Source organism: Penicillium canariense, assembly GCF_028826845.1.
Source record: "Penicillium canariense strain IBT 26290 chromosome Unknown utg000003l_segment0_segment0, whole genome shotgun sequence".
In the NCBI taxonomy this organism is placed as follows: domain Eukaryota; kingdom Fungi; phylum Ascomycota; class Eurotiomycetes; order Eurotiales; family Aspergillaceae; genus Penicillium; species Penicillium canariense.
Window position 1 is genome coordinate 2,039,326 of NW_026622730.1, and position 19,705 is coordinate 2,059,030.

At 53.3% G+C, this 19,705-nt stretch overlaps 5 protein-coding genes across 5 annotated transcripts; 2 read left to right on the forward strand and 3 right to left on the reverse strand.

The window, feature by feature from the left end:
- Window positions 1–17: 17 nt before the first annotated feature.
- Window positions 18–6,564, forward strand: cch1 (calcium channel protein CCH1; the record flags this gene model as incomplete). Its single annotated transcript, XM_056687700.1, has 3 exons — window positions 18–1,628; window positions 1,697–5,470; window positions 5,551–6,564. The coding sequence occupies 3 exons, from the start codon at window positions 18–20 to the stop codon at window positions 6,562–6,564; spliced, it is 6,399 nt and encodes a 2,132-aa protein (XP_056543255.1).
- A 1,054-nt stretch (window positions 6,565–7,618) lies between these two features.
- N7482_005576 (uncharacterized protein) lies at window positions 7,619–8,212 on the forward strand (the record flags this gene model as incomplete). Its single annotated transcript, XM_056687701.1, has 1 exon — window positions 7,619–8,212. The coding sequence occupies one exon, from the start codon at window positions 7,619–7,621 to the stop codon at window positions 8,210–8,212; it is 594 nt and encodes a 197-aa protein (XP_056543256.1).
- Window positions 8,213–8,846: 634 nt separating this feature from the next.
- Window positions 8,847–10,776, reverse strand: clrD (uncharacterized protein; the record flags this gene model as incomplete). Its single annotated transcript, XM_056687702.1, has 2 exons — window positions 8,847–10,512; window positions 10,754–10,776. 2 exons carry the CDS (start codon window positions 10,774–10,776, stop codon window positions 8,847–8,849), a joined length of 1,689 nt encoding a protein of 562 aa, XP_056543257.1.
- A 2,433-nt stretch (window positions 10,777–13,209) lies between these two features.
- Window positions 13,210–16,510, reverse strand: kin1 (putative serine/threonine protein kinase Kin1; the record flags this gene model as incomplete). Its single annotated transcript, XM_056687703.1, has 3 exons — window positions 13,210–15,161; window positions 15,232–15,859; window positions 15,956–16,510. The coding sequence occupies 3 exons, from the start codon at window positions 16,508–16,510 to the stop codon at window positions 13,210–13,212; spliced, it is 3,135 nt and encodes a 1,044-aa protein (XP_056543258.1).
- Window positions 16,511–17,576: 1,066 nt separating this feature from the next.
- On the reverse strand, window positions 17,577–18,995 carry N7482_005579 (putative zinc metallopeptidase; the record flags this gene model as incomplete). Its single annotated transcript, XM_056687704.1, has 1 exon — window positions 17,577–18,995. The coding sequence occupies one exon, from the start codon at window positions 18,993–18,995 to the stop codon at window positions 17,577–17,579; it is 1,419 nt and encodes a 472-aa protein (XP_056543259.1).
- Window positions 18,996–19,705: the final 710 nt, after the last annotated feature.

Sequence of the window (19,705 nt, forward strand, 5' to 3'; positions counted from 1 at the left end):
CCTAGCCCTGCCTGACGATGGCGCCGAATAGCCAGACGCCTGGCGACCATGACAGCCCTACCTCTAATCATATCCCCCTCCAAGATCTCTCTCGATTCGATGGCCCCGCGGCTGAGGAGCGCAGCAGAGGTCGCGCCCACAGCGCCGGGAGCAGCCTCTTTTCTCGACGGTCATTGATCAGGGGAGGGTCGCGGACGCATTACCAGAGCGTGGCAGAGGAATCTCCAGTTGATTTGGTCGGCGCGATCAGGAATCCATTCCGGCCAGCTCGTTATGCTGAGCCTGATCCTAATGAGATCTCTCCTGAAGCCTTGGCGCAAGCGATGTCATTCGGTATCAGTTTCGACGACCCGCACCCGACAGCAGCGATAGCAGGCCCCTCGTCGATGCATGACTTCAACGATGCTGCATCCGATCTCGATAATGTGCCGCTGGACGCCTACCATTATCACGACTCCGATCGCTACGTTCCTCCACATGTCGAAGATGAAGATGACACCGCACGATTGACGGATCCTCGATACCTCCAGCCCATTAGTGGTGCCCCCGGGGAAGAAAATCGACAGAGTAGTGACACGGGTGCTCACTCTGTACACTTCGGGCATGGGGCGCGGTTGGGCGATGACCTGCCTCATGTTGAGAACGGATTGGCGCGGAGTAATGCTAGTAGTGGCCGGTCTCGATCCCTGTCCCCCTCGGCTTCTGGTGGAGCCCTGCAACGAGCCAGCTCTATGGTGAAATCCATGTCGCAACGTGTGGTCAACCTAAGTAACGAGCCGGAGCTTGGCCTACAGTCAATCGAGAGAGAGGAGTCTCACAAGAACTCGCGGTTGGAAGGGCCCCCAGTGCTCCCTGCGATGCCCGACTATGCGCACGATCCTTCTCCTCAAATGGCTGCACGAGAGAAACGGGCATCTTCAAAATTGTGGAGGTATCGAAACAACCCATTCCGAGGCAGGTCGCTTGGTATGCTGGGTCCGAATCATCCTGTTCGACTTTGGCTCTGTGATATTCTCGTTCATTCATTCATGGAGCCTTTCATTCTGGGCATCATCATTATCCAGACTGTCTTGCTCATCGTGGAATCCTCCCAGTCCGTTTTCAATCAACCCATGAGTGCTCGATGGGGTAGCAGCCCGCTAGAGTATGTCTTCTTCGTCATTTTCGTCATTTATACCCTCGAAATAATTGCCAAAATTCTGGTGTCCGGCTTCATATTCAACCCAGCAGAGTATAGTACTCTCAATCGGTCTCTGGGTATTCGAAAAGGGATGGCAGAGAAGGGCAGGAACCTGATCACGCCTCATCGACAACTGACGACCAAAAAGGTCTCATTTCTCCCGCAGGAACCGCAGAGTTCTATTCTTCGGACGTTCACCGGGATGAATGGACTGGATCAATTCGCTGAAAACTACGACGATCCTCTTCACAAGCGCCGCGTTAGACTTGCCCATCGGGCTTTTCTTCGACATTCATTCAACCGACTAGACTTTGTGGCCGTTGTGGCATTCTGGGTTTCTTTCTTTCTCTCTCTACAAGGGGTGGAGAAAACCCACCAGCTGTATATTTTCCGCATGCTCAGTTGCCTTCGAATCTTGCGTCTCCTTGCTCTCACGAACGGCACTTCTGTATGTCACCACCCACCTCGGGAGAACGTTTTCTTTTCCTATAGATTATTGACTGATCACCTTTTTAGGTAATTCTTCGAAGTTTGAAGCGAGCCGCTCCTCTGCTGGTCCATGTTGCATTTCTCATTGGATTTTTCTGGCTTCTTTTCGCCATCGTGGGAATCCAAAGTTTCAAGTCCAGTCTCCGACGGACTTGTGTCTGGGTCGACCCGGAGGGTCAAAATAACTATACCTCGAACGATCAGTTCTGTGGAGGGTATCTTGATAATACGACTGGAGCCAAGATGCCTTGGCTTGATAAGTTTGGCAACCCTTCCACTTCATCAAAAGCGAAAGGCTACCTCTGCCCGCAGGGCTCTTTATGCATGGAAGGCTCGAACCCCTATAATGGAACCCAGAGCTTTGACAATATCGTGCAGTCTTTAGAGTTGGTTTTTGTCATCATGAGTTCCAATACTTTCACCGACTTGCTTTACTATACCACCGACAGTGACTACCTATCGGCGGCGCTGTTCTTCGCTTGTGCTTTGGTCATTCTGAGTTTATGGTTGGTCAACTTACTTGTTGCGGTTATCACCCACTCGTTCCAGGTTATCCGAGAAGAAAGCAAGCGAAGTGCTTTTGCCATCCAACAAATCGATGCGGTTGACAGTGATGAAACCTTAAATCGAAAAATGAGCTCCCTGAAACGCATCTATGACAAGACTGAGTGGCTCTGGGTGTGCCTTATCTTCTTTGACCTGGTTGTTCAAGCTTTGAGAAGTGCCTCCATGTCAGATGAGCGAGCCCAGTTCATTGATAACACAGAGACAGTTGTCACGATTGTATTTCTGGTCGAGATTATTCTACGATTTGCGTCGGACTGGCGCGTCTTCCATCGGAAACGCCGCAACTGGTTTGACCTCTTTCTCGTGGTGGTCACCTGCATCATCCAGATACCCCCGATACATAACTCAGGCCGTGCCTACACTGTTCTCACGCTGTTTCAAATTCTCCGGGTCTACCGATTTGTACTGGCATTTTCCGTGACCAGGAAGCTCATCATGGTCGTTTTCCGCAACGTTGTTGGTCTGCTCAACCTTATCTTCTTTCTTTTCTTGATGACATTCCTTGCTTCGATTTTCGCAACCCAGCTGTTCCGAAGCCAGATTCCCCCCCAAGACTCGAGTGGCAACACCATCAGTACTACGTTTGCTGATATCTACAATTCCTTCTTGGGAATGTATCAAATTCTCTCGAGTGAGAATTGGACCGACATTCTGTACACTACCACCACTTATACGGTGGACTTCAACACTGCCTGGATCTCCGCTGCATTTATTATTCTATGGTTCATCGTCGCCAACTTCATTATTCTGAACATGTTTATTGCTGTCATTCAGGAGAGCTTTGATGTGTCAGAAGATGAGAAGCGATTGCAGCAAGTACGGGCGTTCTTGGAGCAGAAGCATGTTGGTGGGAATGCGCAAGGGAATCTTGCTCTGTCGAAAATTCTTCGCCTCGGCAGAGATTCGGACCGCTACAAAGACCCTCTAGACCACGGCCCTGCCGCGCTGGAGATGCTTCTTAAGGACGCTGTCGTCCGAGAATTCCTTGATGAGGAGGAAGAGGAAGAGGCGGAAATCGAAAACCAACACCGGGAAAATACAACCGTGCCAGAGGGGGCGACACAAGAAGCCGTCCAGCCAGGCATGCTTTCTCGACTATGGACCAAGGTTACCTCCTTCATTTTGGGTCGTGAACCAAACCCGTTCTATTCTAAGCTGCAGTTTTCACGAGCTTACCAGGAACTAGACCCACGGACTATGGCCAGGGAAGTTGTGTCTGCGGCCGAGGCCAGAAAGCGTGCACAGCGGGAGTATCTAGTCAAGCACCCCAACTACAACAAGTCGTTGTTTATCTTCTCGCCGCATAACCCTATCCGGAAATTGTGCCAAAAGATTGTGGGTCCTGGACGAGGACACCAGCGAGTTGAAGGTGTGGACCCGTATAAACCACTATGGTATGCGTTCTCGGCATTCATCTATGCCGCTATTGTGGCCATGGTGCTCCTTGCCTGTATCACAACACCATTGTACCAACGACAGTACTTTCGCACCAATCGCAACTGGTTTGTGTATACCGACCTGAGTTTCGCTATTATCTTCACCGTGGAGGCGGCCATCAAAGTAGTTGCTGATGGCTTCTTTTGGACACCCAACGCGTTCTTCCGCAGTTCCTGGGGCTTCATTGACGGTATCGTGTTGTTGACACTCTGGATCAATGTTGGCGGCTCTCTGAGAAAAGACTGGAACGTTTCCCGAGCGATTGGTGCCTTCAAAGCGCTGAGAGCTCTGCGTTTGCTGAACGTCTCCGACAGCGCCAAGGACACCTTCCACTCGGTTATTATTGTTGGAGGATGGAAGGTTGTGTCTGCAGCGGCTGTCTCGATGAGTTTTCTGATTCCATTTGCCATCTACGCCGTCAACTTGTTCAACGGACAGATGGTTACATGCAGTGATGGTAATTTCGTGGGAAATCTGACTGATTGTGTCGGCGAGTACGCTAGCTCGCCTTACAATTGGAATGTGCTCGCGCCACGGGTCGCAACCAACCCGTACTATGACTTTGACGACTTCGGCAATTCCCTCTTCATCCTCTTCCAGATTGTTTCCCAGGAAGGTTGGATCGACGTGCAGGACAGCGCGATGCAGATTACCGGGAAGGGCCTACAGCCGCAGGACGGAAGTGCTCCGGAGAACGGTCTCTTCTTCGTTGTCTTCAACTTGCTTGGAGCAGTGTTCGTCTTGACGCTGTTTGTCTCGGTCTTCATGCGCAACTACACGGAACAGACCGGTGTTGCCTTCTTGACTGCCGAACAGCGATCGTGGCTGGAACTGCGGAAGCTCCTCCGACAGATCTCGCCGTCCAAGCGCTCCTTCAACGAGACGAGCAACAGATGGCGCTTATGGTGCTATCGAATCGCCGTCAAAAAACATGGCCGATGGGCGCGATTCGTGACCTGCATTCTTGTGGTGCATCTTCTCCTTCTGGTACTCGAGTACTATCCCGAGCCTGGCTGGTGGGCGATGACTCGCACCATCTTGTTCTTCATTTTCATGTATGTCTATATAGCCAATGTACTGATCCGATTGATCGGTCTTGGATGGCATCGGTTTACCCGAAGTTCTTGGGATCTTTATTCGCTTCTTGCCGTCCCTGGTGCGTTCATTACAGTCATCCTGGACCTCTCATATCCAACCCAGGTTGTGCTCGAGTTGAACAAGCTATTCCTCGTCTCGATCGCCTTGCTGCTCATCCCACGGAACAACCAGCTCGACCAGCTCTTCAAGACTGCCGCGGCTAGTCTGCCGGTAATTGCCAATCTCCTGGCTACTTGGTTTGTTTTGTTTTTGGTGTTTGGCATCGCAATGAACCAAGCTTTTGGTCTAACCAAGTTCGGTGGCAACGAGAACCATAACATCAATTTCCGCGACGTGCCCAAATCCTTGATCCTTCTGTTTCGGGCTAGTTGCGGTGAAGGCTGGAATCAGATTATGGAAGATTTCGCGACGATGGTGCCTCCACTCTGCACATACGATTCCAACTTCCTTGATGATGACTGCGGCGGGGCCGCCTGGGCTCGGACTCTCTTCATCATGTGGAACATCATCAGCATGTACATTTTTGTTTCGCTGTTTGTTTCACTCATCTTTGAAAGTTTCTCGTACGTCTATCAACGCAGCAGTGGACTGTATGCGGTTAGTCGTGAAGAGATTCGCCGCTTCAAGCAGGCGTGGGCGACCTACGACCCGGATGGATCGGGCTTCATCTCTAAAGAGCAGTTCCCCCGGCTTCTTGGTGTAAGTGGACTTTGTAGACTTTTGTCTTTCCCTTGCAAGCTTTGTTACTTCCTGGTGAACCATCTAACGCCCGAATGTAGGAACTTTCCGGTGTCTTCGCGATGCGGATCTACGACAGCGAGTTCACCGTTGGGGCTATCTTAGACCAGTGTCGAGAAACCCCGCGCGACTCTGTGCACTCGTTGCACTCGATGCATAACGCGATACCTCTCCGCGCTCGAGAATCTGTCCAGTCCTTGCGGCCAAATGGCGAGAAAGTAATTGCGACGGGTGTCGATATCAAGAAACTGTCCCGCATCATCGACCGCATCCCGGTCAATATCATTCGACAGCGGCGCCAGCGCCTCAACACCTTCTATGAAGAAGTTCTTGTCTCAGCGGACCCTGAACGGGGCATCTCCTTCCATCAGTGTCTGATGATCCTCGCCCATTATAATATCATCAGCGACAGTAAAAGCTTGCGACTCGAAGAGTTCCTCCGTCGTCGTTCCCGACTCCAGCGCGTTCAGGAAGCTGTGCGCCGTAACACGGTCATTGGCTTCTTCGATACCCTCTACTGGTCTCGCGAGTTCCGTCGGGCCTGCGACCGCAAGAAATCCAGTCGCATGACCGCCGTCCCGCAGTTCACGGTGCCCGAGATCTACGTCGACGATCCGGCCGAGGATACGCCTGAGGAGCAGGCGATGGGCACGATGACACCACAGACCCTTCCAGATCCCGATTCGCCATTTGCGCCCATGCTCTCGCCGACATCGACTTCCCACCGTCGGGCCGAGTCTAGCCCGACTGGACACCGGGGCAACCTCCCTCGTCTGGACACCAACCTTACCGGCCGGGCCTCCGGCGCCAGCACCCCCACGGAATGGTCGAGTATCAGTCCATCCCGTACTCCCCGCCACATGTATGGCGAGCGCGTATCATTTGAGTCCAGCGAGCGCCCCGAAGCGTCACCCGCGGGTACTCTCCACTCTCGTCAGAATAGCGCGATTAGCGTGCAGGATGTCATGCACTCACTGGACAACTCCGTCTGGGGCGAGAGTATCCGGCGCAGTTTCACGCAGCGGCGACCAGGCGACCGATCTTCTGAGCAGTAGATTTTCCTTTTCCTACGACGAGGAAAGACGATGTGTTGATGTATGTCTCCACACGAAGACGAAAAATTCATGAGTATGGATCTACGATTGAAGAGGAGTGAAGACTCACGAGTTCCAAGTCTAAAGAGCCGACCCGACTCTTGCCACGCATTTTCTTTCTTTCTGTTCCCTTTCAGCATTCCTCTGGACATTTCATTTTTGTATCCTCGAATGATTTGACATCTCGAGAGATCTTCCGATTCCCTGCCCTGTTTCCAATTTGTGTCCTTGCCCTTTGCTTCCCCTCTTATATGTCGTGTGGTTCCATTTTGCTGTACACTACCCTCCTTGACCTTGTAGCATTTTCGCATAGCAACGGCGTGGGATTCTTGCCAATTTTGCGATGGATTCATTATTCGCCCTTCCTTTTTCCTTTCTTTTTCTTTTTTTGGGGAAAGGGAAATCGCTTACACCTACACTGTTCGAGTTAATAGAATATGGCGTATATACATGGACCAGTCGAACTATCGCTGATAGAAACGTTTTCGCAACCTGCCCCGAGGCTATTAAGTGGGACCACTAGCTGAGTAACTATTGGCGGGACGGCCGGAACGAGTCATCAGTCCTTGAAGTCCTATAGACCAGCAACGTCGCTCTTCGGTGGACGCGAGATAACAGGGGCCGAAGTATTGGACTCGGTCGCATACCGACAGACCGAAGTAATTGTAATTATCTCTTGTCATCCTGCTCCCTGCGCCTTGGATGCGATGCTTGCGGATGCCAGGAACGAACAATGGCGTTTGTGGGCGCCACGCAATTACCGCATGCGGCGAACTGGGGGAGCACTGCATGCGATATCCGCTTGTGTCTCAAACCCTCCCTGCAGCGTCCTTGCAGTCGAGCTCGCTTCATAATGCCCTCTCCCTGCTCCGTTGGCCTCTCGACTTTCTGTTCTCTGCTTCACCACCCATCCAGTTCCAACGGCGATGGACAGGCTTTCCTCCCCCTGCTACTTCTAAAGACCCACATTCCCACGCCCTAGGAATCAACTCACAGGCATTGACGACTATACACAATGCGTCAATTCCCGTCACCATTTCCTCCTCTCAATACCTCGCAGCGGACTCGACACCCCGCCAGCGACACATCCAGCCCGCCTAGCTCGCGGACCACGTCGCCGCCGTCGTCGCCCACCTCCACCCTCCGCCGACGTCACCAGCCGACGCAAGTGTCTCCGCACCATCTGTTCAACCTCTCCTTCCACCCCCACCCCACGACCCACCCCAGGGCCGAGCCCGAGGACTCCGGATCGAGGCCCGTCCAAGAACACGCCCACGAACAGGAAAATGACAGTTTATCAACCGCCCACCCGTCGCATCCGCAAGGCGTGAGCGTTCTCCCCTGCGCAGTCCTCCGCGGCCGCTCCTCCCTAATGGTCGTGCGACGGCGCCCCTCGGCCGTGGACATGGCACTGAGCGAGGAACGCTCGCGCTGCGACGAGAATTCTATCGAGCGCCAGGGCCTCGATCTCATGGAGCCGCGACCGGTCGACATGAACCAGCACAGAAGAATGGATCTGCACCGCAACTCCATTTTCCGAGCGGCCGCTGTGCAGCAACCGCGGTTTGTAATGGGGGGGATCTTCGAGGTGATGGAAGGGCGGGCCTAGTCCCCTTCGTGAACCATTTTTAAGCATGCGGCGGGTGTTGGGAGTTATGTGTGGGGGTTTTTCCCTTCTTATTCTTTTGCCATGCCTTTTTATTTTTCAATTACTCGATCGGGCAAGATTGTATAGGGCTCCGGAGTGATGGGACTGGCGCATCCGGACAGCAGATATCTTACTTGATGTACAGGTCTACTGAATTGCAGGCGATACGGGGCCTTGTTTCTACGTCGAGAACACAGACGTCTTTGTGCATTTTTTTTTCCCTTTAATTTTTTTTTTCTCTGGGATCCGCGTCTAATTCGTACATGCAATTGCGACATGGGAGGTATTGTAAATCACCTGAAAGATGGGGCCCAGCTTTGGGGCGTTTGTCAAGCCCGTTTAAGAAGTGAGGGATATGCATAAACGCTCCATTGCGAGGTGCGTCAGAAGGGCTGGAGGTCATGTAAAAAAAAGAAATCCGCTAGGAATGGCTCCTGTCGCTAAGGTATGCGTTTAGCAATCCAAAGGCTAAAGGCGCCAAGGATAGAGAGAACGAAAGCACAATCAACCCGGTACGTTGATGATAGAATGAGACGAGGGCTTGAAGGCTCGGGGAAGAACACAGTCGAGAGGCCCAGCAATGAGGCCGGCCATTTTACCAATCGCTGCCCCCTTTCTTGCGAGTGTTGGGCCATAGCTGGCCGCGACAGTTCTCTTCCCCACAGAGACACTTGACGGCATTTGGATCGACATTCTTTGATCCGTCCCAATTCGGGTGGTAGTCGAAAGTGAGCTCCGTCTCGGCGGGAATATCGCGAATGGCGAAGAAAGCAAGGTAGTAAAGGCGTTGATCAGATAGACGAGTGGTCGAAACAGGGATGATCTTGCAATTCGGGTTGCATGAGTGGTTAATAAAGCGTGTTGCCGAGCCGAATTTCTGGCCATCCACCACGTAACTGTCCTCGTAGGGGTGGTCATCGTCGATCAGCCAGTCTAGGCTGAAAAGGTAGGATTGGCCATTTTCATGGAGGGTTTCGCGAGCGTCGGCGTCCTTCTTCGTAATCACTTCACCGAGGTAGCAATCGATGAATTGACCGGCAAGGATAGGCTCAGGCGAGCGAAGGCCAAATCCACGCGCGCCAGTATGAAAGACCTCAAGGTGAATTTGACGTCCGCGCTGGACCACATGATTCCAGCAATCCCCCGTATTGCTGCACCGACACCGGAAACTGCACTCGGAGATCATCGCCTTACGATTCAGGAAGTCCTTCCGCAGAACGACTTGACCGCTAGGCAAGCGATCATAAGCGACGATCAGGTTATCAGAATCCATTTCCTCGATGAGGCAGCTGCAGCGCTTGGGATGACAGAACCCTGCACAGTCGCAGCCGGCGTGGAACTCCTCTGGGACGGGGGCCACTCCAGGACCAAGTCGATAATCGCTCACGAAGTAAAAGTTGGCCGACAGGACGGCCAATTTTTCATCGTCGATGTCGAACGACGTTTTAGGCCCGCCTCGGACCCGCTTGAGCTTTTTCTTGAGCTTCTTGCGTAGGAACTTCGTCACATGGGGCCGAGACTGAGGCTTGGTAGCCGGGGTTTCACATAATGAGTCTGGGTGCGAAGAACGTGGAAGAGAGCCCTCCTTAGGCTGAGGCGCAGCATTCATAATAGTGAACGGAACCACCTTCTTATTGACAGCGGCCGTGGGATATGCACGCTGTTGCGCTTTCTCTTTCTCACCGTCCTCAGTCGGGAAGTGCCGTTCGCAAAGCCCGATATAATCCGCCTTCATGTGCTTCCTCTGGTAAGAGGAAGGAGCGGGAACGACCACGCTCACGGAATCCACAGCGGTAGAGGTCCTCGGCACGAGCTCTTCTATCGACGTAGAGACCTTGCTTGCACCAGAAGTGACTTTCTCATTGCCAGAGGAAGAATCATCAGTTTTCTCAACTATACCATCGCTCTCAGCGCTCTGGCTCTTGCGCTTGCGTGGGATAGTCGTGGATGCGGAACGATAGCCGCGCTGAGTTCCTGCGCTAGTATCGGGCGGATTTCGGTATCCCGAAGAGGAAACAGAGCGATTGGAAAGAGCAAAGCCGAATCTCTCAAGGGCATCATCGCGTTTTTGCTTTTGGGGGCTTGATGTTTCAGCTGGTGCACGATGAGCTAAGGTTGATACAAAGGTGACGGGCTCCGCCTTCACCCCTCGAGGCGAGAGCCCGTTAGATTGTGCCACAGTCTCGGTGGCCTGAGGAAACAAAGTCGAGTTAGCTGTGAGTTCCACTGGTGCATAAGCCAAAATGCAGAGCCCTATGCACCTTGGGTGACACGAATCATAGTAGCTCAGGACATGTGCAGAAAGGTAGGAAACGCGCGAACGAAACACAAAAAAGAGTCGCCAAATAAACGACACAAGGCGTTGCGGTAGATAGGCAGCAAGCCACCGAACCTCCTCGGGAGTGCAGAGGGAAGGGAGCAACCAGGAGAGCGCTAGCCCGTCGAAATGGCGCTGGGGCGAATCGCAGGTTGAAACGGAAGGAACTTAGCTGAGTCACTTACCCGCGGTTCGTCAATTTCGGCATCGTCGAGGGTCAGGTCGATAAAGTTCTGGGGGGAGGGTACCCGGGCGTCGGGGCCGTGGGCTTAACGACCCCTCGGGCTGCCATGTCGGGGGTTCCCGTCAACAGGAGTAGCGGCGGTGGGGTGACCCTCGAAGGCACATTAGACGCGCATAGACGGGTCCAATAGGCCACGCGAGGCCTACAAATACCCCGTCTAGCAGGATAGAATAAGGTGCAGACAGAGTAGAGAAAAAGCAACGTTAGGAGGCTGGGATTTGGAAAGCCAGGAGGCCAGACCCCGAGGGAAGAGGTGGAAAGTCGTCTAACGGAAATAGGTGCTGGTAGGAGACTAGGATGGCGGCTGGTGGGAATAACCTCGAGATTTCTTGATTGGGAAATGTGGGAGGGATCGGAGAAGACGAGGGGACATATCGGGGCGGGTTTTATCACGAAAAAAAGTGGAAGAGGGGAGGCAGCGCGACAATAGCGCGGACGTGGACGTGAAGTGACAAAGAAACGCCCAGCCCAGAGTTGGAAGCAATACTTAGTAAGCATGATTGGTTGCCTAGCTAGCCAGATATAGAACCTTAACCTAGAGATATCTCTTCACCTCGCGAGGGAAAAAATGATAAAAAAGGCTTGAAAGATATTAGAGGTGTATTCTGATGTAGTTTCCAGTATCTAGGAACCAGCTTAGGAAAGTTGGTGAATTATCACAAGACGGACCCGGGCATCGAGTTGGATTACTTCTGGTTAGAAGCTACTGATTGGTTAAAAAAGGAGATGTGGAAGAAGGCAGAAGCGCGGCGCTTCCGGCTAGGGCGGGCAGGCGCTTTTAAACGGCTAGAGTGAATGGGTTGTAAAGGCAGGCCTCAGCAGGCACCAGTCAAAGCACTGGGCTGTCGAGAAAATAATTAGGAGGAGGATTTAATCTGGTTGCATACACATGATTTATATAGCTTTCATCAGTATACACTGTTGTGGCGACCTGCTATCGTTCAGGTCAGTTGGCTGGACTTTCTTTGTTAGAAGGTCTTGGCATTATGCTCCCTCCCCTTCCGACCGCCTCCCCAGGTCCCAGTGTGCCAATAAGAGCTCAGCTGACTGATCAATAGATTGTCGGCTCTAGGTTCTAGATAACATGCATTAAGATATGTATATAGAGAAATATATCGCCATTCAGAAGCTTCTATAATAAGGTACCTTAGGAAATAGGTACTCTCCATGAGAGTCCGGGTCAGTGTGGAGAAGAGGAGCGGTTAGGCCGGGCGCATGCCTACCTAGGCGCCCGGGTGTGACCGTCATATATATTTCGGCCCTAGAAGGGGCTCCGTCTGATTAGGTGCCCGGCCGGCGGATTTCTCGTAGTCTTATATATAATCTTCGCTTTCCGCGTAAACACATAATAATGCAAATTAAAGATTAAAAGTATATTACAACTGCATTTAGTGACCCTCACTTTTAGCTCACATCTATTAGTTTCCTTATACACCCTATGTTGGGTTGGTTGGTGGATATATCCAACCTAGGCAGTCAACTGGCCAGAACCCTACCGCCGCCGGACCGGTGCCCGAAAGCACCACGCGATAAAGGGGGCCCGAGCCTGCAACTTTCGGCGGGTTGACCGCCCATCGGGGGCGGGCATTGCTGAATCCGGCGCCCATCCCCCGGCACAAAGCAGCCCGTGTCGACACATTTTTCAGCTATAGACGAGTCGCAGGAAGGGCAGCCCCTCGTTCCCCTCACCTTATCAAAATGTACTCGAGCAGACACTCGGGGGCAGATGTCCCAACTAGTCACAAACCTTGCATTATTGCCGTCTTAAATACAATTTACGGTCTTAACACCCTACATGCGAAACACCGAGAAAATTTACACCCGCATGAAAGCATCGCATTTTTAGCATAGACCAAAGAAGGCTCATGATCAGATGAACCACACGAAAAATGTACAGAGCCATTTCCCCGTCCCGCGAAACGAAAAAGGAAAAAAAGGTTCAAACCGCAAGGACGCAAGTAGACATGAGCAGAAAAGGCTGGGGAAAAGGTAACTAGCATCCATAAGGCATCTTCACTCAACTCTTATGTACACCATGAAGACTGAACAAAGGGAGGCTTGTCTAGGCCCACGATGCATACTGAATAGACGAGACTGATGGGAACGAGGGAAATGCAGACCGGAACGATGGGGCTAATGGGAAAAAACCGGATGGAGCATAATGGGGAAGACATGGATGACGCATGGGCTTTTGACCAAAATGAAATATGATAGAAAGATAAATGCTTGTGCGGATACGTCGTTGATGAATGTACCTGGGAAGTGGCAGATCATGGAAGGAAACAGAAATACACAAGAGCTGTGCTTTCCAAATGAGGTGAGATGCCTTATGCTTTCTTCCCTGTGCTTTCGCGAGGTGTGTTGCATATCAGGGATTGGAGAAGACGGCTGAATCGATCACAGGCTCAAAGCATCGAGAATCTTTTTTGCCATCTCGCGGTACTGCCACATACCGCCTGCGACCTTCTTGAACTGGATACCATGGAGCGAGAACAGAGGGACCTTCACGATGAAGATCTCAAATCGCAAAACCAGGTTCTCGCCAGTGTCGCTCTGAACACGGGTGGTGGTTTCACCAACCACTCGCTCACCAACCGCACCACTGGTGGTGGGCTGCTCGCGCGCAACGAACTCATCAGACCCTTCAGAGTTGGTGGTGAAACTGCGATCTGCTTGCCCTTGGGTTCGGCGCGGCAACTTGGGGTGTGCTGTGCGGCTGTCATCCCGGCTGTCGTCGTGCCCGAGTAGCCCGCCAAAACTGATGCGGCGGCGGTGGGAAACTTGGCCCTGGCGGTCCGGGCTGGGTGGGCTGACATCAATCACCTTCTCGAGGTCGATGCTTGGGGCATGCCGGCAGCTGAACCCGCCCTTGATTTCGACGTATTCGACAGCCAACTGTCTCAGAACACGAATGATATCGGCCCGAATGAAGGGCAAGGGCTTGCTACTGGTAGTCGAGACACTGAAAAGACCCTTGAGATAAACAGGCTTGGACAAATCCTCTCCTTCATTGGCGCTTTCCAATGCGGTTCCTGCGCCAGAGATATCCGCATCGGTCTCCTCTGGCACATTGGCCTCTAGGATAGCCTCCCGTCGGGCACGACGGGCCTGAATGCTTTCCCGACGGGCATGGCCAAGCGACATGGTTCGTGCGGTATGTGTGCGTCCGCCGGTCTTTACACCAAGTTGATCTCGTTGGTTATCGGAGCTAACCTGATCCGAGCCGCTCGTTGAAGGAGGCTGGCGCTCGACATCCAACGTATCGGCATCTGGCCTCCGGGCGGCTCGTCGGGGCCGATAATCGGCAGAGTTGACACTGGTAGAACGGCCCAGGAACTTGTTTGACTGTGAAGACTGCTCACCAGAGCTTGGGGCGGCCAGAAGATCTTGGTGTTGAGGCTGGCTACCACCAGAAGGGATAGGGCCAGGAGACGGCTCGGCCCGTCGGGTGCGCCGCACACTAAAGCCACGATGCAACGGCGAGGCTGAATCGGCAGGCGGCTGAACATTGAGGGTGGGGGTGTTCGGGGTGCTGATGCGCTCTCGCTCGAGATCGCGGCTGCGTTCTTTAGTCCGCCGAGTGCTGAAGCGTCTCAAGAGACCAGCAGCGGCGCTTTCCTTCTTGACCGGAGTGTCGGGTTGTACTGTAATCGGCACTGCATGTGCAGATGGGGACGAAGTGTGATGACTCTTCAGTGTCTCCGTCGCTTCGTCCTCACCGTGGGTTCTGGCACGCGGACGAGAACGACGGCCGGTATCTTTCTCGCCCGGCAGCGAGTACTGGTTTGTGTGAGCAGCTTCCGGAGGTGCTAGCTCGGGAACTTGTACATCACCAGGGGTCTGAAGAAGGCCAATGGCACCAGGCCGGACCTCACCACGTTCCCGATCAAGTTTCTCTTTGACAAGATGGTAGACAGATACCAGGGGACTATAAGCGTTCAAAGGGTCATTACCCAACTGAACAGCCTCCGCAGAAGGCGCGGACAGGGTGTCCCGGCTGGCGGCAGAGTTGCGCCGCTTGTAGAAGTCAAACACACCGCGCTTCTTCTCTGCCTGGTTGGGTGTATGCTGTTCTTTGAAGTTGAGCCGTACTGCGTGTTGGTACTCGTCCGACTCAAGCGTCTTGGTCAACTGGGCAGTGATGTAGTCTGGGGGGCCAAAATCGAAGCCTGTCATCTTCTCAATTACTTCCTGATCCAATGGAAGTCGCAAAGGTTCACGGTGAGGGAGGAAATTCTCCGGAGGATAGTTCGAGCCCTTGTTCATCCAGGGATGGTTCATGATCTCAGCAAGGCTGGCACGCTGCTTGGGGTCTGTGACAAGCATGCGAGAGATGATGTGCCGACATTCTGTTGCAAATCTACAATTAGCCAAATGACCTCGGACAAAAGAGACAAGACCATTTCCACCGCTACTTACCCGTCGTGAGGCCAGGTGGATATTCCACGACACCCTTCTTGATCTTCGCATGCAGCTGAGGCATGCTCTGATCATCAAATGGCACCTTTCCGCAGACCAGAACATACAGAACGATGCCAAAACTCCAGACATCAACTTCCGGCCCCGTGTACTGCCTTGCTTGGAGCAACTCCGGGGCGGCAAAGTAGAGACTTCCACAGAATGTCTTAAGGAGGCTCCTGGGCGAAAAAAGATTACTGAGGCCAAAATCAATTATTTTGATATCACCGGTCTTGCTGATGAGGATGTTCTCGATCTTCAAATCGCGATGGACAATACTATTGCGGTGGCAATAATCCAGCGCACTGGCGATTTGACGAGCGAACTTGCGCGCCTGCTTCTCCTTCAATTTGCCGTGGGAGATAATGTAGTCCAGCATTTGACCGCCGTTCACATATTCGAAAAGCATGTACCAGTGATACGTGGTCCGCACCACGTCGCGCATGCCGCAGATATACGGGTGGCTCACCAGGCTCACAATGGCTGCCTCTCGGGCGGTTCGAATTTCCTTAGAACGATCAGCTCTCTCCGTGTCGCGGCTGTTGCGATGTTCCTCCGTGGAAAGGCGCGGGACGATCTTGACGGCGACCTGTTAAGATAGCAGTCAGCAAGCTGGAGGGCACCCGATAATACCATCGATGTTGCGATGGAGTCGACGATGTGGGGTAGAGATAGAGATAATGACCTGTTCTCCGGTTTCCATGTTCTTCGCTAATTTCACTTTGCCCATGCTCCCCGCACCGATGGTCTTCCCCAGGGCCCATTGACCCGTTGGCGTAGTGATTGTAGTTCGCCGCCTGGGCTGGGAATTGGCGGTCGGGGGCCCCTGCGAGGCGGTCGCATGTTGCGAAGCATCCGTGGACGTCGCTGTGCTTGCCATATCCACACCGTCCCGCTGAACTGAGGGATTTCTTTGGTGTCGCCGGGTGGATTCGGTCCGGGCAGTGGACGGGCGCTCCTGCGAGCGCTCAGAGGAAGGCTCACGACGAGACGGCATCCGCGCGACATTGGAGGCCTCAAAGTCCCGGCGGGCTACACTGTCGAGCGCAGCATAGTTGGAGGGTGGACGATGGTCCTGGGAGGGGGTTCTCGAATGGGAGTGGTGACTCTGCGCAGGGGGCTGGGAGGAGGTGGACGATCGGACCGCCACGCTTCGTGTACGATGGGGAAGATCGGATTGAGCTGCGGGTCGTGAGGGTCTTGATGAGGTCGACGCAGTGCGCCTCGGGGCGGACGACATGTTGGCAGCTAGGACTGCTCGTTGGCACGCTCAAGATGGGGATGGAGGTGATGGGCGAGCGGGGAGCGAAGCTGCTGACGAGCCGGTAGGGAGGCCACTGGGACCGCCAGGGATCGGGCCCCACGAGCGCTGGTGGTTCAGGGTCTCTTGAAAGGGGCAGGAATAATTCAAATGCGACTCAAAATGAATCATCAACCAAAGGAAATGGACTAGTTGTCGATGGGGGAAGGATGAAGGGTAAAGAAAGCTGCGATCGATGGAAAGCGGGATGTCCAACGCCAGCACCGCACCGGCCCCAACATGACCTGCGGGCCATAGCCACAACTACCTCCAGCCCACCCATTAATCTCCCCCTTCATCATACCCTGCTACCCGACGACAGGGGACCAGCTCCGCTGATACCCAAGTGCCAAGGACTTCAGCCACAGTCTATCTACAGGCTCTTTTACCTGCGCCCGAGGATCTGGTTGCTGGGAAGCAGGGCTGGGGTTTTCGCCTGACTCGGGCGACGTCGGGGTTTCACCGGCCGCTTTCCCCTGGGTCTTTTCCCTCGGTTCTTGCAAGGTTATGGAACTCAACGGGGACGGCCATGACATAATGTCTTCCACGTTTCTGGAGGGTCCAGGCACCACCCGAGAGGGAGGGGGTGCTGGTGGGGGTCACCGATTGGAGGGAATCCTATCGACCTATCGACCTATTGATGCCCGGAGCCTCTGCCCAAGAAGACCCAACTCTGCTTGGATCCGAAGCTGCGCAGGAGTCGCCTACTCCATCTCTCGTGAGTGGATCATCAACGCTCCCGCCCGGCCCAGCCCAGCCAAGCCCAGCCAAGCCAGGGCGAATCCCCCCGTTCCGCGATGTCATATAATCACGTGATCCATTCTATAAATAACCCTGACTACGCTTACTTGCCATGTTCAATATGCAATATGCTTAATTGTCGTCACGCGAGGCTATCATGGAAGTTCGGTGTGTATATATCACAGTTATATTGCTGGAGGAAGACACTGCTCGAGGACCTGTTTCACACCGGCACGCCGCTGACCTCGATTATCTCGCTAACCACCTACTCGGTCGAGAAGACATAGCTGAAGTCATTGCGCAAGGTGGGAAGACCGGAACGTTTCAGTCGTCCGTTGAACAGCACGTCTCGATTTAATTGTGCGGGGGGATCCCATACGATTTCTGCGACGCTGCTGCGCGGACGGGCCGCAATACCGCATCCAGTAACATCTCGATTATGGAATACAAGAAAATCCGGACGCTCGCCTTCCTTGACGGCAATATTCGAATGAGAGGGGGACAGCCCAATTGCAGCGCGGGCACGGGTAGACACACACTCGTATAAGAGCTCGGCATCAGCCTGCGTTCCAGCTTGATAAACTCCCACTCCTAGACAAGCGAGGAACAGCGGATCCGGAGGGCCCCAGGGCGTGAAGGCATTGCCAACATTATTGACACCAATCACCGCGTCCAAATCATGCTTGCGTATCATTTCGGGAACCCGCAAGGTGCCTCTGGGTCTGTCCGGTGCCCCGTTTGGATCAGGCGGAGGAGAGGCCATGTAGAGGTCACTGGTTGGCAAGCCCACGAAACTGACGGGGAGATCGTTGTCATGGATGATGCGGGAGACTTCCCTCCACTTCTCGTCAGCGAGGAGCGTGAGTCGAGTACAATGACCGAGCATCACGCGCTTAGCCGTGGATGATCCCGTCCACCCTCGTTGCCGCAGACTGTGCAAGACGTGCCATAACAGGGCTTCCTTACTCGAGTCGAGATTGTAGTCGAGATGGAAATCAAGATGCTTATCAAGCTGCAGGGCACGGTCAATCGCCCAGTCGATGTTCCTTTTGGCCGCTTCGATAGTTGATTCCACATACGGGGTTGTTCCGATCACATCGATCTGCGGGTATTGTTCGAGCGCCGTTTCAAGGAAGTCCCTATTTTCCTCTCCGTGTTGGGTAGAGAAAATGGGATCTTGTGCGAAGCACACAATTTGGATTTCACAGACGTCATTCCATTGGCTTTTGAGATCCATCGCTGCGTCCAAGCAGATCAGCTTGACCGTATGATCGACCTCCACGAATGCTCGCATAGCCGTCACTCCCCACGAGACCGATTCGGCGACCAGCCACTCCCCTCTATTGAGCAGATCAGGCCGGGTGAACCGCTGCTTGGCCACGGTGGTGACAGATAAAGCCTCCTGGAAAGAGCCGGTAGACGGGAGAAGGTGTGCATATTCACGGGCACTGTGGACAAATGCTTTGTCCAAGTGAATATGTGGATGTGTCAATGCTGGTAGAGCTAGCGGTGTGGAAGCAGGGTCGTTTCCAGGGGTTGCGTTGTGGTGCGGGGTGCAGGATGCAATTATGCCTCCAGGGCAGTCTGGTGGGTAGTGGATATTGATGTCCCAGGTGGACGAGGCTCCAGCCAGTCGAACCCCCTGTACTGAGCTAAGCCTCTTGCTCAGCATGAGTGGTGGCATTATTGAACATTCGTGGTAGTCTTGAAGGTCTGGCTGTCATGTTGTGGTTGGGTGGTTCTCCACTTGGATGGGTTCCCGCGGGGCGTCTTATCAGAGTATGGCGTCGATCCACTTCTGAGCCTGTTCCCAGGAGAAGGACGTGGAGACGGTGGAATTGTTCTCAGATCCAGTGACATTACGGAGATGAGTGTGGTCAATAATCAAGCCGCGAGAACTATGACTTGGCCAGGAACTCTTTTGATTGTAGTTCCAGCCACCGGGGGCGGGAGATGGAAACTTGAAAAGCACGAGCCTCATTGCGGTAGACGATGATTTGGAGCGTGGCGGAAATTCCGTAGCAAAATCATGCCAATAAGGAACGGAATTAATGGCCTGATGGTATTCTTGGAAATAATTCCTAGTCGATATTCTCCATGGCTGCTTATTCTTGGTGTCATGATTCATAGGCCGACCGCTACACGTCATTGATCCCACCACTATATTCGTCCCACGCCTCCCATGCAATGATCAGGCCACTCCATAAATCTTGTTCGTTTGCATATCCACTGCGTTGGATATAAAAGCTATAACCCCTACCTAGAAGTAATTAGCAAGCACTGGGTTTAGTTAGTCGCGGATTGTCACTTGGGGAGGCACGCTTTTATTCCACCTCTCTATCAACCACCACCTAACCTACGGTACTTCGCCTCTCCTCCTCGCGTACTGGCTGT